Source organism: Exophiala dermatitidis, assembly GCF_000230625.1.
Source record: "Exophiala dermatitidis NIH/UT8656 unplaced genomic scaffold supercont1.1, whole genome shotgun sequence".
Classification (NCBI taxonomy): domain Eukaryota; kingdom Fungi; phylum Ascomycota; class Eurotiomycetes; order Chaetothyriales; family Herpotrichiellaceae; genus Exophiala; species Exophiala dermatitidis.
Window position 1 is genome coordinate 2,816,054 of NW_008751646.1, and position 23,150 is coordinate 2,839,203.

At 51.6% G+C, this 23,150-nt stretch overlaps 7 protein-coding genes across 7 annotated transcripts; 5 read left to right on the forward strand and 2 right to left on the reverse strand.

Moving 5' to 3' along the window:
* Positions 1-588: 588 nt before the first annotated feature.
* On the forward strand, positions 589-4,369 carry HMPREF1120_01023 (adenosinetriphosphatase; the record flags this gene model as incomplete). The annotated part of the gene is made up of 2 exons (XM_009155029.1): positions 589-4,098; positions 4,193-4,369. The coding sequence occupies 2 exons, from the start codon at positions 589-591 to the stop codon at positions 4,367-4,369; spliced, it is 3,687 nt and encodes a 1,228-aa protein (XP_009153277.1).
* Positions 4,370-4,831: 462 nt separating this feature from the next.
* HMPREF1120_01024 (uncharacterized protein) lies at positions 4,832-6,104 on the reverse strand (the record flags this gene model as incomplete). The annotated part of the gene is made up of 2 exons (XM_009155030.1): positions 5,907-6,104; positions 4,832-5,717 (listed from the first exon to the last, which is right to left on the reverse strand). The coding sequence occupies exons 1-2, from the start codon at positions 5,948-5,950 to the stop codon at positions 4,832-4,834; spliced, it is 930 nt and encodes a 309-aa protein (XP_009153278.1). The 5' UTR covers positions 5,951-6,104.
* Positions 6,105-7,613: 1,509 nt separating this feature from the next.
* Positions 7,614-9,042, forward strand: HMPREF1120_01025 (uncharacterized protein; the record flags this gene model as incomplete). The annotated part of the gene is made up of 2 exons (XM_009155031.1): positions 7,614-8,060; positions 8,785-9,042. 2 exons carry the CDS (start codon positions 7,614-7,616, stop codon positions 9,040-9,042), a joined length of 705 nt encoding a protein of 234 aa, XP_009153279.1.
* A 566-nt stretch (positions 9,043-9,608) lies between these two features.
* Positions 9,609-10,620, forward strand: HMPREF1120_01026 (uncharacterized protein; the record flags this gene model as incomplete). The annotated part of the gene is made up of 3 exons (XM_009155032.1): positions 9,609-9,947; positions 10,034-10,508; positions 10,607-10,620. The coding sequence occupies 3 exons, from the start codon at positions 9,609-9,611 to the stop codon at positions 10,618-10,620; spliced, it is 828 nt and encodes a 275-aa protein (XP_009153280.1).
* Positions 10,621-14,110: 3,490 nt separating this feature from the next.
* HMPREF1120_01027 (uncharacterized protein) lies at positions 14,111-15,078 on the forward strand (the record flags this gene model as incomplete). The annotated part of the gene is made up of 3 exons (XM_009155033.1): positions 14,111-14,240; positions 14,428-14,783; positions 14,835-15,078. The coding sequence occupies 3 exons, from the start codon at positions 14,111-14,113 to the stop codon at positions 14,958-14,960; spliced, it is 612 nt and encodes a 203-aa protein (XP_009153281.1). The 3' UTR covers positions 14,961-15,078.
* A 3,462-nt stretch (positions 15,079-18,540) lies between these two features.
* Positions 18,541-21,651, reverse strand: HMPREF1120_01028 (ATP-dependent RNA helicase dbp10). The gene has a single exon (XM_009155034.1). The coding sequence runs from the start codon at positions 21,506-21,508 to the stop codon at positions 18,713-18,715; it is 2,796 nt and encodes a 931-aa protein (XP_009153282.1). The 5' UTR covers positions 21,509-21,651; the 3' UTR covers positions 18,541-18,712.
* A 322-nt stretch (positions 21,652-21,973) lies between these two features.
* On the forward strand, positions 21,974-22,956 carry HMPREF1120_01029 (replication factor A2; the record flags this gene model as incomplete). The annotated part of the gene is made up of 3 exons (XM_009155035.1): positions 21,974-22,087; positions 22,144-22,254; positions 22,327-22,956. 3 exons carry the CDS (start codon positions 21,974-21,976, stop codon positions 22,954-22,956), a joined length of 855 nt encoding a protein of 284 aa, XP_009153283.1.
* Positions 22,957-23,150: the final 194 nt, after the last annotated feature.

Here is a 23,150-nt window from a genome sequence, read left to right on the forward strand (position 1 = left end):
TCGGGTATGGCAGTAGTACAAGGTACATCTGTACCTGCTACAGCTCAGGCTGGCTATTTTCCTACACTGCAGGTAAATTCCCAGATACCAGTAGTAGGATCAGGCGACGACCTATTAGCCGTAGTACGAGACGAAGTCCGTCTAGATCTACGCTCCGGCAGTACATTAGTTCCAAGGTACAGCTTGGAGTAGACTGCGGCGGTGAGCGGCGAGGCCTTCTGAGCCCACGAGCGCCAATTCGACGAACACCCAGATCTCCAAAAGACAAGAGAGGTCCGATCTCTCCACAGCGACGAGACATTCCGAATCCCGAATCTTGAATCGGCATCTGTTGTTGGCCGTAATCATCGCAGGTAGTACTCTGCAGCCTAGCGAGGACTCCAGTTGCCACCGGAGTGGCACACCTCAGGCTTGATTCGAGTGGTCCGCAAAGTACCCCATCCTAGCGCCTGTGACATCTGCGGCCAAAAAACGCGTCTGTGGCATTTTGATCCGCCGCCTACAGTTGCACCAGATGTCAGCCACCACTGGCCGTCTGTAAGCCAACAACAACGATCCTGCATACGATCCACGAGGCCTTCCGTGGCCATGGACGACTTCACTGAGCTCGAGCTCTTATCGCTCGTCTCCAAAGTCACCTCGGAACTACAGAACCATCTTGGAATCAGCGACAAGACTCTCGCCGAGTTTGTCATCGATCAACACGAAAAATGCGGCGGAAAGTTAGACCAGTTCAAAGAGGCTCTGGCCTCCATGGGGGCCGAGTTCCCGAACAGCCTGGTGGAGAGCATCGACCGGTTGATTTTGACCATGCATCCGAAATACAAAAACCAGAAGAAGGAAGAGGCGGCACAAAAGGAAAAGTCGGATATGGATGAGTTGGACGAGATCAGTCGCAAGGCGAGGGTCTTCAAAGGGCTCGCTGTGCCGGACCGCGAACGTTTATGGGACGATTACGAAGATGACATGGTTGGACAGAAAACCATCGACGAGACTCGGCCGCCTGACGTGGGAACGCCGGAGGAGGACGATACCTTTGCGCTTCTTGAAGGGCTCGCGGGAAAAGAGCGGAACGGTACAAATGGGGCCAGCGATAGAACTAGGAAGAGGAGTCGCAGTCCGGATGGTGATGAGTATCGAGATTCTCGGCGAAAACACTGGTCTCGAAGTCCTAGTCCTCGAGGGGAGAAAAGGTCACGGCGAGGGAGAGACGATGATTACGACTACCGGTATAGAGACCGACGCGACGACCGAAGAAATGGCCATCATAAGAGCAGGAGACACGACTATGATGACGAAGGAGACGATTTCAAAAGGCCTCCTCCGCGGGAGATGGACGAGGCTCCCGTATTATACAAGGTTTACGACGCCGTCATCAATGGGATCAAGGATTTCGGTGCTTTTGCCAACCTCGAAGGTGTCAAAGGGGGTCCGAGCGGTCTGATTCATGTTTCTGCGATACAGGAAGGTGCAAGAGTCAACCATCCATCCGATCTTTTGTCTCGCGGCCACCGAGTCAAGGTCAAAGTTGTCAAGATGGAAAACGGCAAGATTAGTCTTTCGATGAAAGAGGTTGATCAAGAGTCTGGCCAGGACTTGGTTCCGTCGAGAAGAATCGCTTCAGGTGCCAACATGGAACGACTGAACGGCGTCTCATCAAATGACCGGTATGGAAATCTGGGTAGTAGTGTGCCGGTCATCGAAGACGACTACAACTCGAAACCGACTAGGAACAAAAAGCGATTGACCTCTCCCGAGCGGTGGGAAATCAAGCAGCTTATTGCCTCTGGTGCTATCTCCGCCCAAGACTACCCGGACATTGATGAGGAATACAACGCCACTCTAAATGGAGAGGGGCAATTCGAGGAAGAAGAGGATATCGACATCGAAGTCAAAGAAGAAGAACCTCCTTTCCTCGCCGGCCAGACCAAGCAATCTCTGGAGTTGTCTCCCATTCGAGTGGTCAAAGCTCCTGAAGGTTCATTGAACAGAGCGGCTCAAGCAGGGACTGCTCTCACAAAGGAGCGAAGAGAATTGAAGCAACAGGAAGCGGCAGAAAAGGCCGCTGAAGAGGCTTCAAAGGTCGATTTGAATGCACAGTGGCAGGATCCCATGATCAGTCCTGAACAGCGGAAATTCGCTGCCGATCTCAGACAAGCTCAACAACAATCTTCCAAAGCGATTGCGGCGGTACCGGAGTGGAAGCGAGCAGTTCAAAGCAAAGACCAGTCTTTTGGCCGACGGACGAATATGACCATCAAGCAGCAGAGAGAATCGCTCCCGGTGTTCAAGTTCCGGAATCAGTTGCTTGAGGCTATTGCCGCGAACCAGTTACTGATTGTCGTCGGAGACACGGGGTCAGGAAAGACAACTCAGGTGACTCAATATCTCGCTGAAGCAGGGTATGCAAACAATGGAATTATTGGCTGCACACAACCTCGCAGAGTGGCTGCCATGTCCGTCGCGAAGCGTGTTGCCGAAGAGGTTGGTTGTGAGCTTGGCAAAGAAGTCGGTTATACCATCCGGTTTGAAGATCGGACTTCGCCTGAGACGAAAATAAAGTATATGACCGATGGTATGCTTCAGCGGGAGATCCTCCTAGATCCAGACCTCAAGAGGTACAGCGTTATCATGCTGGATGAAGCCCACGAGAGAACAATCGCAACTGACGTGCTGTTTGGCCTGTTGAAGAAGACTCTCAAAAGACGTCCAGACCTGAAACTAATTGTCACTTCGGCCACCCTCGACGCTGAGAAATTTTCGGAGTATTTCAATCAATGCCCAATCTTCTCCATTCCCGGAAGGACGTTCCCCGTGGAAATCATGTACTCGAGGGAGCCGGAGGAGGACTATTTGGACGCTGCTTTGACGACCGTCATGCAGATCCATCTTACTGAACCGCCGGGTGACATTCTACTTTTCTTGACGGGTCAAGAAGAAATCGACACCAGTTGCGAAGTCCTGTACGAAAGGATGAAAGCGTTGGGACCTTCAGTACCAGAGTTGATCATCCTGCCAGTCTACTCCGCGCTGCCCAGCGAGATGCAGAGCCGGATCTTTGATCCTGCACCTCCTGGAAGCAGAAAAGTTGTGATTGCCACAAACATTGCCGAGACCTCCATTACCATCGACCACATCTATTATGTCATCGATCCCGGGTTTGTCAAGCGGAGCGCTTATGACCCTAAGCTTGGAATGGATTCCCTAGTGGTCACTCCCATCTCACAGGCACAGGCTAAACAGCGTGCCGGTCGGGCAGGCAGAACTGGGCCAGGGAAATGCTTCCGTTTATATACTGAAGCCGCATACCAGTCCGAGATGCTTCCGACTTCTATTCCGGAAATTCAACGGCAGAATTTGTCCAATACTATCCTGATGCTCAAGGCCATGGGCATCAACGACCTCCTACACTTTGACTTCATGGACCCTCCACCTACCAACACCATGTTGACCGCGCTTGAAGAGTTGTATGCTCTCTCTGCACTGGACGACGAAGGCCTGTTGACTCGACTTGGTCGGAAGATGGCCGACTTCCCCATGGAGCCGGGCTTATCCAAAACACTTATTGCCTCGGTTGAGATGGGCTGTTCTGAAGAAGTTCTCACGATTGTCGCCATGCTCTCTGTCCAGAATGTATTCTATCGACCCAAGGAAAAACAGCAACAGGCCGATCAAAAGAAGAGCAAGTTCCACGACCCTCATGGCGACCACCTCACTCTGTTGAATGTCTACAATGCATGGAAGCAGTCACGGTACAGTGACGCCTGGTGCTTTGAGAACTTTATACAAAAGCGGCAGATTGCTCGGGCCCGCGATGTCCGGCAACAACTGGTCAATATTATGCAGCGGTACAAACATCCTATCGTATCATGTGGCCGCAACACAATCAAGGTCCGTCAGGCGTTGTGTTCTGGTTTCTTCCGCAATTCGGCGCGCAAGGATCCTCAGGAGGGATACAAGACACTCATCGAGGGAACTCCTGTCTACATGCACCCTAGCAGCTCGTTGTTCGGCAAGCCCGCGGAATATGTTATATTTCATACGTTAGTGCTCACGACTAAGGAATATATGCATTGTGCGACTGTGATTGAACCAAAGGTATGTTTAATGTGACCCCAACTGATCCCTGATCTGGAAAGCGTATCTGTGTGTTTTGTTTCCGAATGGTAAGGCTAACGTTTTTTTTTAATAGTGGCTCGTCGAAGCAGCACCCACGTTCTTCAAAGTCGCCCCTACAGATCGCCTGAGTAAACGTAAGAAGGCCGAGAGGATTCAACCGTTGCACAACAAGTTTGCAGGAGAGGATGATTGGAGATTGAGTGCCCAGAAGAGACAGGGCAGAGGCGGTGGTGGAGGGACTTGGGGTTAGTTGGTACTGTTGTTGTCGTTGCTATGGCTGTTGTTGGGGTAGAGTTGAACGACCTCGAGGACGATGAGAGGCGAACAAGCACAAGGACATGGACATGGAGCGATTCGATGTTGGATACTATTCCACACTGGTACAGGAAAAATAAAGCGAGATACCCCCCTTTTTGAGTTCCTATATGTCGAATACCAAATCAATAGGATGGTGATAACAGCGCATCTCGTCATGGGACCAATGCACTATGAGGCAAGACTGGGATATCATAATATCGTGATCAAACAAGTTAGACTACCTGGTAGCATGGGGGTCTGGTCTCACAATGGCCATGCATGCGTTTGCTTGTGCGTTCAGTCGTACTGAATGTGAGATATCGTGCCGTACCATACCTAGGTACCATACTACTATACCTTGCCATACTAGTACCTTAATATTATATACCAAAAAGATCATGCCTGGTGTCCACCATCAGGTATGTACGAGCGGCGTCTTCCTCTCCGATCTCTCCTTGAAAATATTCCTAACAGGCTTCAACACCGGCGGCGCCAACACCACATCCTGCAGACTCGCCGGTCTCCCCAATGTTCCTTCCTCGGCCCGTTTTCGTTCCAACTGTTTCCAAGGATCGACATCATCAGCATCTGCCTTCTTCCCTTTTTTCTTTTTCCCCTTTTTGCCTGCTACTCCAGCGTTCTTATCAATCCCCGCCCCCAACCAGACTAGCTCGTCTTCCTCCACTTTATCCGCGAGTTCCTCGGCCTCCTCCTCACGTTTCAATCGCAGTTTTTCCTCGGTTGCACGCCATTCGCTCTGTAGTCGCGCGAGCCGTTTATTGTGTTTCGTCAATTGGGCGGCTTTGAGGTTTTCTAGGCCGGGGATTTTTGTGAGGCGGCCAGTGGAGGGTTTGGGGATCGAGGTTAGGGGGAGGGATTGGTCGACGCGGGCGGAAAATTCGGATAGTTTTTCGCCCGGGAGGATTTTGAGATTTGTTGTAGAGGTGGTGGTGGGGGCGGAGGTGTTGGTATCAGTGTTGGTGTTGGTGGTGGTGTTCGTAGTAGTGGTGGTGGTGGATGGTTTTGGTTTGTTTTTATCCTTCTTTTTCGATTTTGGTGTCCCGTCGTCTAAGCCTGCTGAGGGCCGGATCTTTTTGCCTTGTTGGAATGCCATGAGGCGGGCGAATGCTTTGGGAGTATCGTCGTCGGCGAAGCCATTGGGTTTGGATTTGCGTTTGGACGCAATCTTTTTTTGTTGGGCTTTGGCTTTGGTTTCCTTGTCGGAGGTGAATATTGATTCTTGTTTTGTTGCTGCTAGGGATGGGAGGGGGCGGGCGCGAGTCGTGGGTGGGAGGTCGAAGCTGGTAGATAAACGGTCAGTCATTTGAGTCAAATTGGTTGATTAAATGGCTGTTTTATGATGCCTATATGGTTCAAGCGCATGAAGCAATGTGATGGCATTGCATGCTTCGCTTGGACGAACGCTCAATAGGGAACCCAGGGACGGGGTTTGGGGCGCAATGCATTCCCATTGAGGTGGCAGTACGTACTTTGTCTCGTCTTCATCGCGTTTTCGCTTGTGTTTGTGAGGCATGGTGCAGAGAGTGACTTAGGGGGCCAGTCTGGTTTTGTGCCGGGAAAATGTATCCCTGAATCAGTGGCCGTATGTCGTATAGGCAGATTGGTGGGTTCTGCTTGATATTGCTGGTGAGCGCTGGAAAAAGAAAGTCGGCAAGGCTGCGCGCGGTCAAAGTCGAGTTGCGGAGATTTATTTTATCGCATGCATGTGATTTTCTGGACTATTATTATTACAGTGGATTGGCAAGGCTGTGGTCGCCCCGCACGAATCAGCCTTGCGTACACAACTGGTCCAGAAATGGGTTCAGACTGTGGAATGTGTCTAATCGCTCAAATGGACAGAACCTAATTTCCACCACCACTGGCACAGCTGCGTCGGTTTCAACCCGTTGTAAGTTGCTCTCGCGCCATTGAGCTATAACTTGATGTATGTTGTTGAGGACTCGTGGTAAGCCCAAGTCCGCTTCATCAGTGAGGATGGAGTGACAACCGAGCTTCAAGCATCAAGCTTCGGCGACAATTTCTTTGGTGTCGTGACTCAGAACCGAGAGATGAGTACGGCTTATCCCGAAGTGATGCATTGCATTGCATGTCTGGGATGGGATGTGCTGTGAAATGAGCTTTAATGCGGTGCTGTCATTATGGATCCCAATGTGTTGCAGTTACCGATGTTCCTCGCTTTCTTCCGTCTTGAATGATTTGAGCAGACTTTACGGTGCCGGTGAAGGATTCGACAGACTTGAAACGGACATTCATCTTCGAGAATGATTGCACTTTGTTTCGAAGTGGAATTGCTTCTCTGCCTACCTGACTCATTAAAGAACTGGCAAATCACTATACTCCACTCCACCGGCATCCGAGTGTGAAGCCGGCAGTGTGGGTGAGTACGGTGCAGATGCAGTGTATCAGCAATGTACGAATCCGACCAAGGGCATTTACCGCATCTTCTCGGTTGTTTCTGCTTGAAACGGGGTGCTGTAAATCCCTCGACCGATTATGGACTGGGGCCTCCAGGCGTGATTCCAAGCAAGGCAAGTCGAAGGTATTCATCTTCCCCATTACATATTTCATGTTTAATCGTCCATCGACGTGGCCATATCACTGCTTTTCGGGCTGAAGATGCACTAATCACCTAATGGGACTTCCCTTCTCTACAATGTCAGTGCTGTGCACACGGTTCTTTTCTCCCTTCTACTTGCAGTTGTCTTGTGTGTCTCATTTCAAGCCACGATGTGGATCCTGGAAAGTGATGGACGACAAAATGGCAGCAGAGGATGACCGTTGCTAACTGGGTGAATGATCTACTGACTCACAGATGGACTCACTCACTGAAAGGTCGACAGACAGACCCCACCACTGGGTATATATAGAGGTCTGATCTCCCTCTGTCTCCCGCTGAATCTTCTTGCTTCGTGTGTCTTGCACCTGCAGAGCGCCAAAGCATTGGAGCAGTTCAGGCTTCCGACTGCCTCTCCTTTGAAGTGTGCAGCTTTCCCGAAGCCCCTCGTCCTCTGAGCATCCTGTGCCTTTGTTATATATACATATATGTCCATGCACTTCCACATATCCATATTTCATGCTGGCTGCACCAGTCTGACTGGGACCTGCGTTGCATTCCAAGATACTCACACCATGTGAGATACACGGATTGTGAATACTATATGCTGGACCTAGCCGACATGCCACTCCCAATGAGCGATGATGAAGTGGACCACGACACATCAGCATCTGACACTGAACAAGACTCAGGGCCAGAATTGGAGTCCCGGGATTCCACAGTCCAGGCCGAGGAACCCGGCGGCGGTAGGGCACGGGCCGGAAGAGGGCTTATTGACTCTCGACATGCACAACAGGGGGACGACAATGCGGAGGAAAAACCTGCTTCCGCGGGAGACAGACCGTCGAAGCGAGCAGAAAAGAGACCACTCACCCGGGAAAACTTGCGAGCGGAGGAAAAGAAAAAGCTTAAAAAGAAGGACCAACGAACTCGCCAAAAGGACAATAAACAAGTGACGAGCAAGCTAGCTTCGAACACCCTAGGGGTTTCGAACAAACCCAACACCAGACATCGAAGAAAGATTGTTGGTAGCTTGCCAGCAAGCAAGTGCAAGAGCGCAAGGGCTTACGTGAGGCTCGTAACCGACTTCTACCATGGATCAAGGAGGACATTCCCGGCATTTTTTCGGGCATGGCCAATGGGTCTACTGGAATCCTCGATGCCCTGGGAGTGGCGCGCAGCAGAGGCTTGACACCGTTAGAATGGCGAAGACAGACTCCTGCTAAGTTCCTCAAAAGCAGACTTGGTGCATTGTGCCGCGTACACTGCACAAAAGACCGGTGAATGGGCCGCAGAGTTCAGCGAGCGGATCGCGAGCGAATTCGGCGTCTGGCACCAGTCGGTTGATATGCAGCGTATGGAAAGAGAACCCTGGAGATCCGTATTTTCAGGACGTGGGCAAGACGACTCCACAGCAATGATGTCTTGAACTCGCGATCTGCATCATCCTTCGAACAGCAACCCCTGTCCTTTGACAAGGAGTTGTCAGCACTGCGGATAGATGTGAACCATCTCGGTACGAACATGAATCTACGAATGAAGAACCACGGACGACATTACCAACGACAATGATCCAAGTGGCACCAACTTACAAGGTGATTCCATCACGGCGTAAGCAGCAGTCAGGGAAGAAAACACCCTTGGGGTTCCGACAAATACCTAGGTACCGAGCCTGGAAAGCGGGGCCGTCGTCATCTGTCTCATCAAACCTGATCCCGACTTGCGCCAAGTCGCATCAAGCGCAAGTGCTGCGTGCCTTCCTCGTCCTTGAATCACATAACTGACTTTTCCAGCATGGCATCATTCTCCCTGCCTGGCCTGATGAGCAGGCGATTGGGTTACCGGCCGCCGACTGGCCCACCAACAAGTTGAACGACATGCAGAACTTTGCAGTCATTGCAAAGCTTCGCTTTGTCTCTCGAAGAAATATGCGCCACTGGGAGTGGGGGTATTCGGGAAAGCAGTCTTCTCCCGTGGCTTACTTGCGGCAGGCATTGGCAGGCATTGGTACAGATCCGGATGGACCGGGATGGCTCTTGCATCTGATCTAATGATATATACTGGAACTGCATAATTCCACAAATTTCCGATCACTGTGGTTCTTAGTGAGGATGATGCTCAAGGAGGCTGAATGCAGGTTCCCTGCGGATGGAGGCTCGCTTGCTGGCAAGCTTTTCTTCGATGTCTGGCAAAAGACTGGTAAGATGGAGTTTACCTGTCTTTTGGAGTCAAACCGTCCAACCATCCTCTACAATCGGGGTTGTCTGATGGCCCCCGGGATCGAAGTGCGGAGTTTGCCAGCAACTTGATTGATGAAGAGCACGGTGCGTTGTGTGACCGTCTCATGGGCTGTGAGCGGTCACTCCCCAAAACCAGAGAGATTCTGGCCCGTACGGACTCCTCTACCGCTCCTTACTGGGAATGTATTGGATCCCAGCATGTTGCCCTGCTGCCGACCGCCAGAAGAGGGAGAATATGTTCACCATTACCCTGGGGCTTTATGGTGCCAATCTCACAGGTGTTATCTTTATGCTACCCCGTTCTATCGGCACTTAACGGTGGGATTTAAGCTATATTGGACGACGTTGACCTGGAAGTGGCTATTATCGCCTTCACTATGGAATTAATCGGCGATATGCCCCAACAAAAACAGAATCGTGGTCTTTTGGGACACGGACAGCGGGAGTCATTTCGTGAAAGGAGTGGTCCCGAAATGCGGAAGCAATGGGGAATCAGAGGTGTTTCGTCGCCTGTCGCAGGCGGCTCGCTCGGCACGTCTCTTCTGAACTGGAAGCCGAACAGGATGGCTTACCCAAACGCCACATGGGGGAGATGGACATTCGTGTCAAATCTGCAGGCAAATTACTGGGATTGCGGGATCTTTGTGATTGCAAATGCCCTGGCCATTATCGAATCAGCAGGTGAATACTCCAAAATCAAGGAGAAGTTGCAGAATGTGAAGCCGACCGCGGCATTTCGTTTGGTTATCTCTTGGTGGCGTGGCCTGAACAACAGCAATGGGCCATACTGAATTCCCTACAGAAGCAGCGGGACCGAAGTAACACTCACGTCAAATGCTTCACCGATCTGCTCGGGCAAGCCTACCCCAACGCGACCTGGGGCCGATGGACCTTCCAGTCGAATCTACAGGCCAACTACTGGGACTTTGGCATCTTCGCAATTGCAAATACCATGGCGATTATCGAATCGGCCGGCAACTACGCCAAAATTAAGCAGAAGCTACAGAATGTCGAGCCGACTGCCGCCTTTCGGTTGGTTTGTGTCAAACAAATCCTCAAGCACTGTATGGCCCTCAAGACGGGAGCCCTCAAGTTCGCCCCACCGGCGAAACTGCCTGCCCGAACAACTCCTACGCCCATGTCATCAGAAAAGGAGAACACCGCGTTTGGGAGGAAGAACGCGCCTGGTCCTGCTCCTGGTCCTGCACCTGGTTTTCTGGTCCTGGTCCTGGACCGACAGACAAGAGAAATTCTCCCTACTTTTCGAAACATGAAGAGTAAGATAGCCAACGAGAACCATTATGTACACATGCGTTCCATTTCCTACGTGCTTTACTGTGGCATAATGACATCGCGGATTCGAGCAATTGTTCAGGGTTTAGGGTTTAGGGTTCAGAGTTTTCAGCAGAAAAGGTACCGTTTCTTCTTGACGAGCCAGAGAACAGCGTACTTGATTTACCTACTGGCGACTTTCTCGAGCAAACCAAAAGGTCTTCTGCCGATGCGCAATCAGACACTTCCCTCACCTCGTCAACTTTCTGGATGACCATCCTTCGCTGTCGTCGATGGACGCACCCTCCATTATTCCCCTATGTCAGCCAAAACAGTATCAGATATCGAGATGGCACCTCGACTCTGCTTCGATTCCGATCGAGACAACCATTGGGCGACCTTATAGGTCGGTTCTTTCGTCCACCCTCTACTACACAGGCTCCTCGATTCATAGACGTCTCGGACGGGCGACCTAGGAGTCTTCTTCCGTTCCTATATCTTCATCATGTCCCGCAGTTGCAGAGCTTGGAAGTACTTCTGTCAAATCTGGCAGCCTAACTAACACCTAAGTCGCAAGACAACATGGAATCGAGTGCCACATACCTCAATCTTGACTGGTGTTCCGGACCAAAGTCGGACGTTTTGTTCGAAAGCCACAGCGTCTATACAACACTATAGACGCGAATTGACAGGTGTCAATCGTCAGCTCGGAGTCGACAGCAAAGGCGGTCGTTGTCGACCGAAATGGCAACAAATTAATGAGCCAAACAAGAAAAACTAGTATTAAGGCTAGGAAGTTGGAGGAGCGTCACTCCGATAACGAGTATTTGGCAAAACTTGGTACGATAATCCGTTTCCTTATGCGAAACGCCGCCCTAGGTAAGGTCGAAATGGTACGAGCATTTGAGTACCAAATCAAGTCGGACGGGGATAACGGGCGAGGACGCCAACAAGGTGATGAAGGACATAGCTTTGACAATTGGCGTCCACCTCTTCTTGCTCGGTGTTGAACCGGAGTCCGTCGGCTAGCCTGGCTAGGTATATATCCCGGAGGGTATCAAGTTGGCCACGTTCATGACAAAACATTGCTATTGCCACTCAACTAAGGCATGATGCCACATGGCCCGGCGGCTGCGATACCCTTGATTCTGGCATGGTAAAGGAAGCAATGACTTGACAAATGGGTACTCCAGCAATTGGGACTCGGACGTGCGGATCGAGAACATGAGACGAATCCTGATGAGCCCTCGGAAGCGGACGAATACCTGACCCTGGACAAGACGCATGCTAACTGGGGGGAGATCAGCCTCTTGGTGGAAATATTGTCAAGCTGGCCAGGTGGTGACTTCAATTGGAGGGCCGCTGCCCATTACTGGATCCCAAAAAGAGAAATCGCCGAGCAATATACGATATTGTGCGCTGCGAGACGATGCGGCTACTCTAAAACCTGGCTGATTCGAATACTGAATCTTGGTCAGTTTCGTTGACAGTTACAGAGAGCAATGTCCTTCTACTCACCTGATTGGAAGGAAGATGTGTGGTCCATGGGGTGGCAGAAACCCCTAGGACTACGTCAACACCCTTGAGCATGTACAGTGCCTGCAGGATTGAGGGCAAGGGTGCAAGCCTGTTTTGAAAGGCTGCCTCGAAAGCAAAATACATTACAATTACAGTGACCTGGCTACGTGGACAATTAGGTACTGCATCCTAGCCCACTTACCTTGTCCGGAGGGTCTGGAATTGAGAAAGGTCAATGCGGCCCTTGAATCTTGTTCACCGAATCCTCGGATGGCTGAAAATGGACATTGTTGTCGGCGTTGTCTTAACGGAAATTTGGCAGTACGCATCTGTTTACCCTTTCTTTTCTTTGTCGACGAATTCGGACTATATAGAAATATGTACCGGTCCTTGCTGGGGATATATTGGATCCCAGCACGCCTCCTTACCCCCAATCGACAGAAAAGGGAGGCTGTCTTCACGACCACTCTATGGCCGTATGCTGTGAATCTTACGGTTGTCATTCCTACGCTGCGCCCTTCGTGGTCAGCACTTGACCGTGGCATTCAAGTCAAGTTAGATGGCGATGAAATGCCCCTTCTGCCATTATAATGGGTGCATGCGTTATCCTGGTAACCCTGCGCGCAGCACAATCTCCCGGCGCCAGCGTGGAGCAACGAATCATTCATGGGTGATGAGGGCGACGATTCCGGTGATGTTGGCTCATGGAGCGCGTGTGCTTTACGCTATGCAGTCTGCAATTTGCATTCTGCGTTTGGTTTGAGATATCCCCTGCTGGATTTTGCCTTTTTCATGAGTTCGGCAGTGACCGGAATATGTACAGATCGCCAGTCGGTATATACTATATACTGGATTCCTGCAAACTCCGTCACAGATGCCAACTTCTATGCAGAGTCCAAACCAGACGACGTATGATCAGTTGTCGTCTGTTGCAGAACCGAAAATCAAGGTCACAGCTTTACTCATCGAGCAAGAGAAGAGATCCTGGCTCACGCAATCGTGGTTTACAAATATCCCAACCTCGAGGGCGAGCAGATGAGGATGCCAGGGGAAGGTGCCGTAGCGCGAGCTGTACGGGTGGGCATCGCAGTACAAGCAGAATGGTGAATCCGATCCCCGAAGGCATTGCACTGCCATGGCGGCGAAGGGCTTGCCCAGCTGCATCTGACGCAATGGGAAACCCCTGACGGTGCCCATGGAACAAAATGTCCGACAATTTGATCTCATCCTCACCATCCACCGAGGGGCGTCCCCTGACACTCACTAAGTTTGTTTGGACTTGGAAAAGCAATCACTGATCCGAAGGAAAAAGAGCCAAAGCAGAAAGTTGACGGAGAAACGCTTCGGGCAAGTTGAGAACCCAGTTGCTTGCAGCAGAATCAGCGGAAGATAGGGAACAAGAAGGGTCAGATATACTTCTTTTGCAAGTTGCAAGACCTGGTGGATGTTGCGATGCGTGTACCACCTGCAGTCACCGCTATCGACCAGCAGACTGCATACCACATCCGGCTGGACGTACTGGACCACTGTACAGAAGGTCCCAGTCTTTCTTGATAAACGCAAAGCCCATGACATAAATGTGCTTCACGATGGCTACCCAAAAAAAAACCTGTCCTGCTGGTGTGGCAATGTCAAGGCTGCCCTTCGGCCAGATGCAAGGGAGTTTTCGGCGAACATATTGCGAATGATTGGCCCGGACGCTATCTACAACGAGAAGATGGCATATCGACTTCTGGTGTGCTCGGATACAGAGGCACAACAAATTTTTGAACATACAATGCCGATGGTGCCAGTGGTCGTCCCTCGAGAGAGGAATATCCGGGCACCGGCCTGGATGCAATAAATACCTATCGAGCGGCACACATCATGGCTTCACATGTAATGGTCGAGATTCAGACGACCCTGAGCCAATGAAGCAAGGAATTCAGAGGCGTTGAACAGAAGATCCGTCATGGCAACCTGCTCAAGGGAGGCGCAACAATCGACTAATTCGACTTACTCTGTTTCATCAGAAATCCGGATGTAAACTGGTCTGGATGGCTGAACCAGTCCTGCATTACTGCGTCAATTGGGGCGATGCGACAAGACAATGACAAAATCGACGGCGTCAGAGTCATTTGCCCCGGATATTGGACAGTACTACAACCTCGACGAGGAGCAGTGGGTCATTGATGAAGCTGCAGGCTCGGGCGGATGGTTAAACAGCCAAACCATCGAAAGTATGCTCCGTCTGTACGCACAAGAGGAGCAAGGAGTTGACACAGGTCATACCAGCGTCCCTTTACACTGTCGGGCGCACCGGTCTACGACAAAGAACCCCTGGGCGGCCGTGAGTTTCTGGGATATCCAAAGACGAGGGCTACAGTGCACATGCACCAATGGGTCATGCATAACGACACCAACTAGAACTATGTACAGCCAGAAGTCCTTCCCGGCGCGGAAGCGGTGGACGCCCTACCATCCAAGTGTCCACCGGCGAGGGTCACGCTGAGGTCCGCGCCGCTGCCCATACCTTGCATCTTAAGATGCGCGTGGCTGGCCAGATCTATGCTAAGGTAAACGACGACCCTCTGCCTACGTCTCCTCTGACGCCCCTTCGTGCTCCCGCCGCCCCCCGTCTGGCTTCGACTCCGAACGCCCCAATGGTCCGTTCGTTGATGGCTGAGGCAACTGCGCCCTCTCCCGTAGCCTCGCCTGCAACTCGCCGGGTGCTGCGGTTTTCGTCTCCTCCTACCCCGACTCCGAGTCGGTTGGCTCCTCGTGTATGTTGACTTCCAAGAGACTTATATGCGACATGCTAATAAGCTTTATAGTATTCCACGGCCAGGAATCCTATTATCATTTCATCTAATGAGGAGTCGGATGCGGGTGAAGACGACGATGTCTTTGAAGGATTTGATGAGCGTGCGAGTCCTCCCATCAAGGAGGAGCAAGACTAGGCCTTTGGCATACCCGTCTCGGGTGCGGCATTGCCGCTGTCACAATGTTTGATTGCCTTTTTTGTTCCTGAATTCCATAAAGTCCGTGTTGGTCTCTCCTCAGTATCTGCCGCCAGATGTCCTTTCGGGCTGCGAAGCAGTTGCCATCCTCGAATCCGACTCCCTTCTGCCGGCCAACTGGGTCCCCCTAGGGAGTGGCCCATTGGATAATCTTGAGAGCCAAGTCCAAGTCAGAGGTCATTTCGTTGTCGACCATTTCACGTCTGTGGGATTATCACTGTCCAGCACCGCAGACTCCAGAGCGTGGTCATTCCAAAGTCAGTCCTGTTTCATCACCGGGAGTAACGCAAGCCACCCGGACTGGCTCGGCCTATATCTATATATCGACAAACTCTCTAATCGCCCTGGTCACGCTAAGTTGTGCGGTCCTCCGCCTCGGAATAGGTTGCTCATCCATGCCGCGATAGAGAGGACGATAGACTCAGGGTACTATGTTATTGTGCCCTTGCTACCCGAGAATCCGACACCCGAGGAGCATCGTCAATGGCAGGCCATGGAGCTGAAGGAGTACCAGCTGAGGGTATTAAATCCGAACGACCCCTATGGGACAAAGGCTTCGGCTTTCCAAGGTTCGGTACCGTGCTGCAGTCTCAGCAGTACCAATCCACCACTACCACAGTAGTTCGCTCAACTTGGAAAGAGATCAATCTGCTAACCCTCATCCCGACGGTCCCGCGCCAACTAATGTGGCAAACTCACGCGCCGGCCGAGGCGCCGGTAACATCAGCCAAGTGACGGCTGACGCCGACGAGGGAGCAGTCCGACGAGGTTATATCTGAAGCAGTCGACTTCGATCATTAGGATCAGATGATTTTCAGAACATGAGTCGGATTTCCAGGACCATGTCTGCAGGAAGATCTCGAATGCAACCATCGAATCGCTGTCTTCAGTACAGTTACAAAGAACCTATTGGCCCAGCGAAGACTGGCAGCAGCTGGTATTCCACTCAAGCCGACGTGATAAATTCCTCGAGAACTGGATTTCCTGGGCACTGTCAACCTTTGAAATGCGTTGGGACTGCCCAATATATCCTCTACGATGAGACACTGGCTGCCTAGCAGAGCGTTTCTGTGAAATGCTTCCCATCGACATGTCGCAGGTCGGCCGGGCAGAAGGAGCAGCGTTCTTGGAGTGGGAGGGCCCAGTTGACCATTCTTTATGGATTTATATACCCTGTGATTGTATATTGCGTGGAATCGTCGACGACCTGTGGGGACCAGGGATATCTGCTCGCCAACACGAGATGGGGCTGAGCAAGACCAACGACTCATATGAGAAAATCCGCTCCAATCCTCCGCGTCGGCCATACAACTGCTGGGTACCAAGCGGCCTACATATCTCTTGCAGGCGGGGGATCGTGGCGGTGTCTACCTACGCCCTTCAGTGTCAGACATGGAACTGACTGAACCGACATGATTACGATTCCCGAGGACTCTTGCAAATGGACGGGGCTCCCCAAATTTGTCGAGGAAAAACCTCTATTGGGAAAGAATACAGTGTACAAATCCAGAACACAGACATCCCAGCCAGAAAGTGTTTTTAGCAGGCTTAGATCTGCTTGTCAATGTGACAGACGCGGCGATCGAACTCCGTGAGGCATCTCAGTTGACTGAAGCGGTTACCGCACGCAAGATTCCCTGCAAGCCCACTTCTGGGGGACGCCCTTCATCTGCGACAAGCCTGGCCAACGCACCTGAGGTGGTACCGATGGAGTCATGACGGGCATGTCGATCGAGGCAACTCTGGGAGGATGAGTTTCGGACACTTGAGGATCAAGAGGGTATTGAAGATTTTTGTCGAAGACAGCTTTGAATACTCACTCCTCCTCGGACTCTCTCCCTCTGACGCATGTTAATGGTGTTCCCCTTCCCTTCCGTGGAGGGTTATTGCCATGTTCAGGTCGTATCTGGTGATGGCGACCATCGCTGGGACCAGGGGACAGAGCCAGCCTCAGGCACGAGACTCTCACCAACCTGCGCTGTTGCAAGACTTCATAAGATCTGCCCAGCTTTCGCCAATCAAGTTTGGAGCTCTTCGTCTTGCCTTCTGTGTAGATGTGCAGGTTCGGATCAACGACCTCAGCTAGATAAGGGGATCGACTAACTCTGGAGTAAGGGGACCGACTGACTCCGGTTCACAACTGATGAACATGCTAGCCCCCCGGCCGCCCTCCTGATCTTCCTGCAACCCCTGTGGAGCGATACTCAGAAACTTTCCTACTACCTCATCCGAAGCGCTGTTTACGAAAGTCGGAGCGGTAACCTCGCGGGCCTCTCCCATGCGATTTCCAAGTTTCGCACGTCGGCAGGCCGAGTCGCATATCCATCAACTGTGTCCACTATCAAGCGTCCAATCGTGCAGGCGCAAAAGGGTGCATTCCATTCAGTGCATTCACGCTCTTTGCGTCTGGGAAAGTGCGAGAGTGTATTCGGTGGCTGGGCCTGCCTTCGGGCACAGAGTACCAGTACTCCTTTGCTTTCGAACTGTCGAAGACGAAGCTGAAGCTGATCGAAGCGAAGTCCCTGGCATTTTGGACCGGTGGGACAAGCGGTCCACTGCTTGCTTGCTTGTTTGCTTGCGAGGCCTAAGATACGCTGGTTTCCTTTCCTTTGCCAAATGCTTCGACTCCCTTCCAGTCCCTAATCTCATGATGGATTCAGAACGAAATCGACTCTCACTCTCCGCCCGAAGCGACTACTCAGATTTTCTTTGACCCACTGGCATTTGGAGCTACAGTATCTTCTGCACAGTATATATACATATCATGGTTGTGATCGGCGTGATCACAACTTATCTTGACATGCCGTGGTACACACACACACATGTGGGCACCGATTGGACAGCAGCGAAAGAAACCGGTACGGACACATTAATTGTAGCCAGCCGGAGTTCCATTCCCTGCGGGGGATCCAAGGTCATTCCACGACGATTGCAAGGACTGACTGGACCAATCGAGTAAGACCTGAAGAGACTGACTGATGAATGATCTCTGGCAGACATCGTGCGAATGAATTTACTACCTACAATACTTCAACAAGGTAGGTGCCTGCAGCAAAGAGAGAGACTGACCGCAGGATATATGAGACTCGAGCCACAGATAAAGGAGACTCCCAGAGGGACCAAGGAAGCACACCTGAATCATACGGTTCAAAGACGATATCTAGGTACTCCAGAGTTCTGCAAGATGGGAAACACGACTTCAAGGCCATCAGAGATCTGGCTTGATAACCTGGATGAAGAGTACCTGTGGAGCTACAAAACAAACACCTTATGGACTCGCCTGAAGATCCTACTGTAAGACTGATGATGCAATGAACCCCCGCTATTGGTTGATCGATGAAACACTTATTTACCACCTCAAGAGCAAGAGATCAGTCATTTGCAGTATGAAGGTACAGTACTGTACGTGGAGACATGCGTCGCGCCGCGTCACCAGCCAGGAAAAGGAGGCGGAGACGTCTTTGATAACGGGGAACCAAAGGGCCGAGAGAAGAGTGCAGTCGAAAACAAACTCTACAAGGTTTCTTCTAACGTTGAGTTGTCACATATATATATACTTTATGATCAAGTCACGGCATACATAGAGAGACAGAGCTTGGGATACTAGTACTCGATGGAACGTGTGCAATTCCATAAAACGATTGTCAATGTCAAGACCGATCATGTACGGCTTGTATTCCACTGTGTACAATTCAAGCCTTCCCCTTGCGCCTCGGGCGAGCATTCTTCTCGCGTCTCTTCTCCTTTGCACGCCGTTCTTTCACCATATGGTCCACGGACCTGATTTCCTTCTTGCCGTGCATGCCGATAGTCGCCTCGCGCTCTTTGGCCTTAGTTGCCTTTTGCTTTTGCTTCTCGTAATCCTCACGGAACTTGTCGGGGGTTTTAGGTGCTCTTGTAGCCTTGTGTATGAACCGTTTGCCTCCTACACCAGCAGCACCACCCACACCGTCGGTACCAATAGCCCCCGCTCCAGCACCATTTGCTTTCTCCGCCTCGCCAACACGCGGGACCCGGCCGACACGATTATCCTTCTTCCAGCGCTCAAAGCGGCCACTGCGGAAACTAGCTGCAATCTTGACCCCGGATTCTCCACGGACCAATCGTTTGCCCTTTGACCCGTCTTCGTCATTGTCGCGACGAACGTACTTCTTATGCCGCTTGTCCCACCGCATGATGGAGCGAGCTTCACCAAAGTTCTTGCCTGACTCGTCCATGGCCAAATCCATGGTCGCGGAGCGCGCGGCTTCCGCGAAATTGGTGTTGCTGCCGGAATGGACGCCATAGGCGCGGTCGTCGGACAAATTGGTCGACGAGGGGTGGTAGGACATGAAGTTTTCGGGGTCTCGGAAGGCCGAAAAGTCGTTACTCTCCAAGTGGTTGTTGTTTGATTTTTGCTTTTTCGAATGTGGTTCGGAAAAGGTGACTTCCAGCTCCGAGGACGAGGCTGTAGACATGGCGTCGTTGAAATCAACTTCTTCCGACTCGGCCTCGTGTCCAACTCCCTGCCGGCCTGCTGACTCAACGTAGGCATCACCTTCATCAAATGCCTCCTTTTGCGCCTGCGCGGCGTCCTGGGACTTTTGTTTTCGGTGCTCCAACCCGGTACGGATCTTCCTAATGGCATCTACGGCATCCTCGTTATTCTTGCGGCCGCCGCGGCGAGCACCGATTTCAAAGATGGATTCTTGTGGTCGGAATCCTCCTACCCGTGCCAACATTTTCTCTCTTTCTGCTTCCAGATCGTCGGCTTGGTCGTTGAACAAGGCATGCAATTCCGACCAGGACTGAGCAGTGACGAGTTGTTTCGACCTTTTGGCGCTCTCTGATGAAGCAGAGTTCCGTGTACGTTGGTACAGTTTTTCACCTTTGGCGGCAACGGAGCGGAGAGCCGACAGGTCCGCGTCGCTTTCGAGGGATTTCGTCACCCACTCACAATTAGTTTGTAATTCGTCTCGGCGGAAGGTTCCGACAACGACGTCCTGGGCAAAGTTGACATCAGCAGTGTTGGCACGGCCAACGATCAGTTTGCGGCCAAGAAACAATTGTAAGTCCAAAAGATACGGAGCATCGACGTCTCGAACCAGACTGTAACTCCACCCCTTTTGGCCCGCTCTCGCCGTTCGACCGACACGGTGGACGTAAATTTTTGGTTGCGAGGGAAAGTCGTAGTTGATGACGTTGGCCAGCACCGGAATATCTATACCTCGAGCAGCAACATCGGTCACCACCAAGATATTGGTCTGACCAGTACGAAAAGCATGGACCTGTGTCTTTCGAGCCGTTTGGTCCAGAGAACCGTACACGTAAGACACGGCGTACCCAGCCAGCCGAAGGAGTTGTGCAAGGTATTCGACATGGTGCTTTGTTGCAGCGAAGACAATGGTTGAATAGGGATCGGAACCGGCGGCGCCCTTCTTCTCTTCCGCATCGGGTCTCTTCCTCTTCTTGCCCGGTTTGGCGTCGTCTGTGCGAGTCGCAGATGAGATCAATTGGGAGCGCGTTGGAACCTTGATGATATCTTGAAGTAGATGTAACAGTGCACCCTCCTTCTCGGAAGATTTCAAGGTAAAGAACGCACTCTGTAGATCCGGCGAGATCTTGCTGTCGGCGTCCAGACGGACCAGCACTGGCTCCTGTAAACCGGCGCGAGCAAATTCCACCAGTGATTTGGGCAGAGTCGCAGAGAAAAGCAGCGTTTGCCGGGACGCCGGTAACGCATGCAGAATCTCAGTCAACTGAGCGGCGAAACCCATTTCGAAGAGTCGATCGGCCTCATCGAAGACGACATACTTCATGCTCGACAGGTCCAAACTCATCTCGACTTTTAAATGGAGAAACCGACCAGGCGTCGCAATGATAATGTCAGGGTTGTTAGCCATAGCAGAGAATTGCTGTTCCAGACTGTCTCCACCAACAAGCAGAATCGACCTGAGATCTGTTCCCTTTCCAAGCTCCTTGACCACCTGCAACGTTTGTAGTGCCAGTTCTCTTGAAGGAGACATGATCAAAGCTCTTGCTCCGACTTTGGAGCTGTGAGCCTTGAGTTTCTCGATCATGGGAATGACAAAGGCCGCCGTCTTGCCTGATCCAGTCCGAGCCATTCCCACCACATCCTTGTCATTGAGGAGGAGAGGTATAGTCTTGCGCTGAATCGGCGTCGGGACGGAAAATCCTTTTCTTGTAATGGCTTTGAGCAAGTTGGCATTCAGTCCCATGGCCTGGAAACCGCCGCCTTTCTTCACCGTCCGGCCCTTGAGGTTGGCGCCTTTTCGATTCGATGCCGCTAGTTGCGCTGCAATGATGGTTTCATCGTCGAGCCCGGACTCGTCTGCCATGACATCCAGATCACCGTTCGGTAAGCCTCTATCTCCATTAAGACCACTGGACTGAGGGGCGTCGGAGTCCACATCGTCGCCTCCGAACAACGCGCCTGCGATATCGAATTCATTCTCGGAGCGTGCAGGAGAAGCCGCCCGTGGAGCCATGATAGTAACAGGCTGCGCGGGGGCTGCTGTATGATTTAGAACGTCTAGGTTATGTGTTTCGCAAACCCATCCATTGTGCACCCTTCGTCAATGTTGAAAATTGCTGATGGTCACATCGACTTAACTCGTACTGTAACTTTTTGCCTGCGCCCGAAAATCACGGCGTCTCCAAAAATTTTGTTTCTGCAGCAGCCTTGCGCGAGGGGCACGAACGACCCGCAGTACCAACTATTACATAGGAGTACTAGTAGCGGGGACCGCAGGGAAAACCACTTAACGCGTCTCACCACTGCAGGCCCGACGCGTCTGCCTCATGAACAAAAACATTCATCCCTCCATGATTTACCACCACCAGGCACACGCTTGAAGAAACAGAACCCAACCTCTCCTCTGCCAACTCAACCAACAAAATGGGTTCGTAGACCTCATTTCTAACAGATCGATACACACAGTGCAGTACTAATTATGTCAGAATACGGCTACAACAACCAATACTCGACCTCATACGGCGCAAACAGAGCCGCAGACGGTGGCGGCTTCGTGGCAGGAGAGCCTCAAAGCAGTCCAGCGGCCGGAAGAGTAGGCGGATGAACAGATAGGCGAAAAAAAAGACACAAGCTGATGTTGAACCCCAGGGCGGCTTTGGAAAGGAAACCATCCGTCCCGTCACCATCAAACAGATCAAAGATGCGCAACAACCACACCCCGACGCCGACTTTACAGTAGACGGGGAGGCGCTCGGTCAAGTAAGTACATACAACCCATTCAAACCCCCAACCAAACCAATCCACAATCATCTAACATTCCCTTTCCCACAGGTAACATTCGTTGGCCAGATCCGAAGCATCAATACACAACCCACAAACATCACATACACCATCGACGACGGGACAGGGATAGCCGAAGTCAAACAATGGATCGACAGCGACGCCGCTATGAACATGAACGCAGACAAAATGGACGGAATCGAGTCCGGGAAACCAAGACTCGTCGAAGACGCATACTGTCGCGTATGGGGGAGACTGAAAGCGTTCCACAACAAACGACATATCGGGGCACATATCATTCGTCCGATCACAGATTACAACGAGATCAACTACCATTTGCTCGAGGCGACGGCGGTGCATTTGTTTTTCACGAGAGGACCGCCGCAACAGAACGGACAGAAGGGTGTTGTTGGTGGTACAAATGGAGCGGCGGGTGTCACACACCAGGAATTCGCTAGCGCTACCGATAGTGCACTTCCGAACGTCTCACCACTTGCTCGACGGGTGTATAATACACTCAAAAACACTGCGCAGAGCAACGAGGGTCTGCATGTCCAGATGCTCGCGTCGCAGATGGGCATGAATGTCAATGATGTGTATAAGGGGGCTGAAGAACTCTTGGCCATTGGTGTTATTTTCACGACGGTTGATGATAACACTTGGGCGCCATTGGAGGTCTGAGCTTATTACAGTAGCTGACAGAGCTTGTATGATGTACGAAAAAAGGACGGTGTTAGGTTTAATACCCATACCTGTGGAGCTTTTTCTATGACCATGATGCGCCAGACATGTCGTCTTTCTACAGATGCGACTTCTGTGGATAGATTGCAATGGACAATGAACTCCGTTCTTTTTAGCTAGGATAGACTGACGAC

Excerpts from the sequence above, each read along its gene's own strand:
- HMPREF1120_01028 (XM_009155034.1), bottom strand. The coding sequence starts at position 21,508 with ATGGCTCCACGGGCGGCTTCTCCTGCACGCTCCGAGAATGAATTCGAT.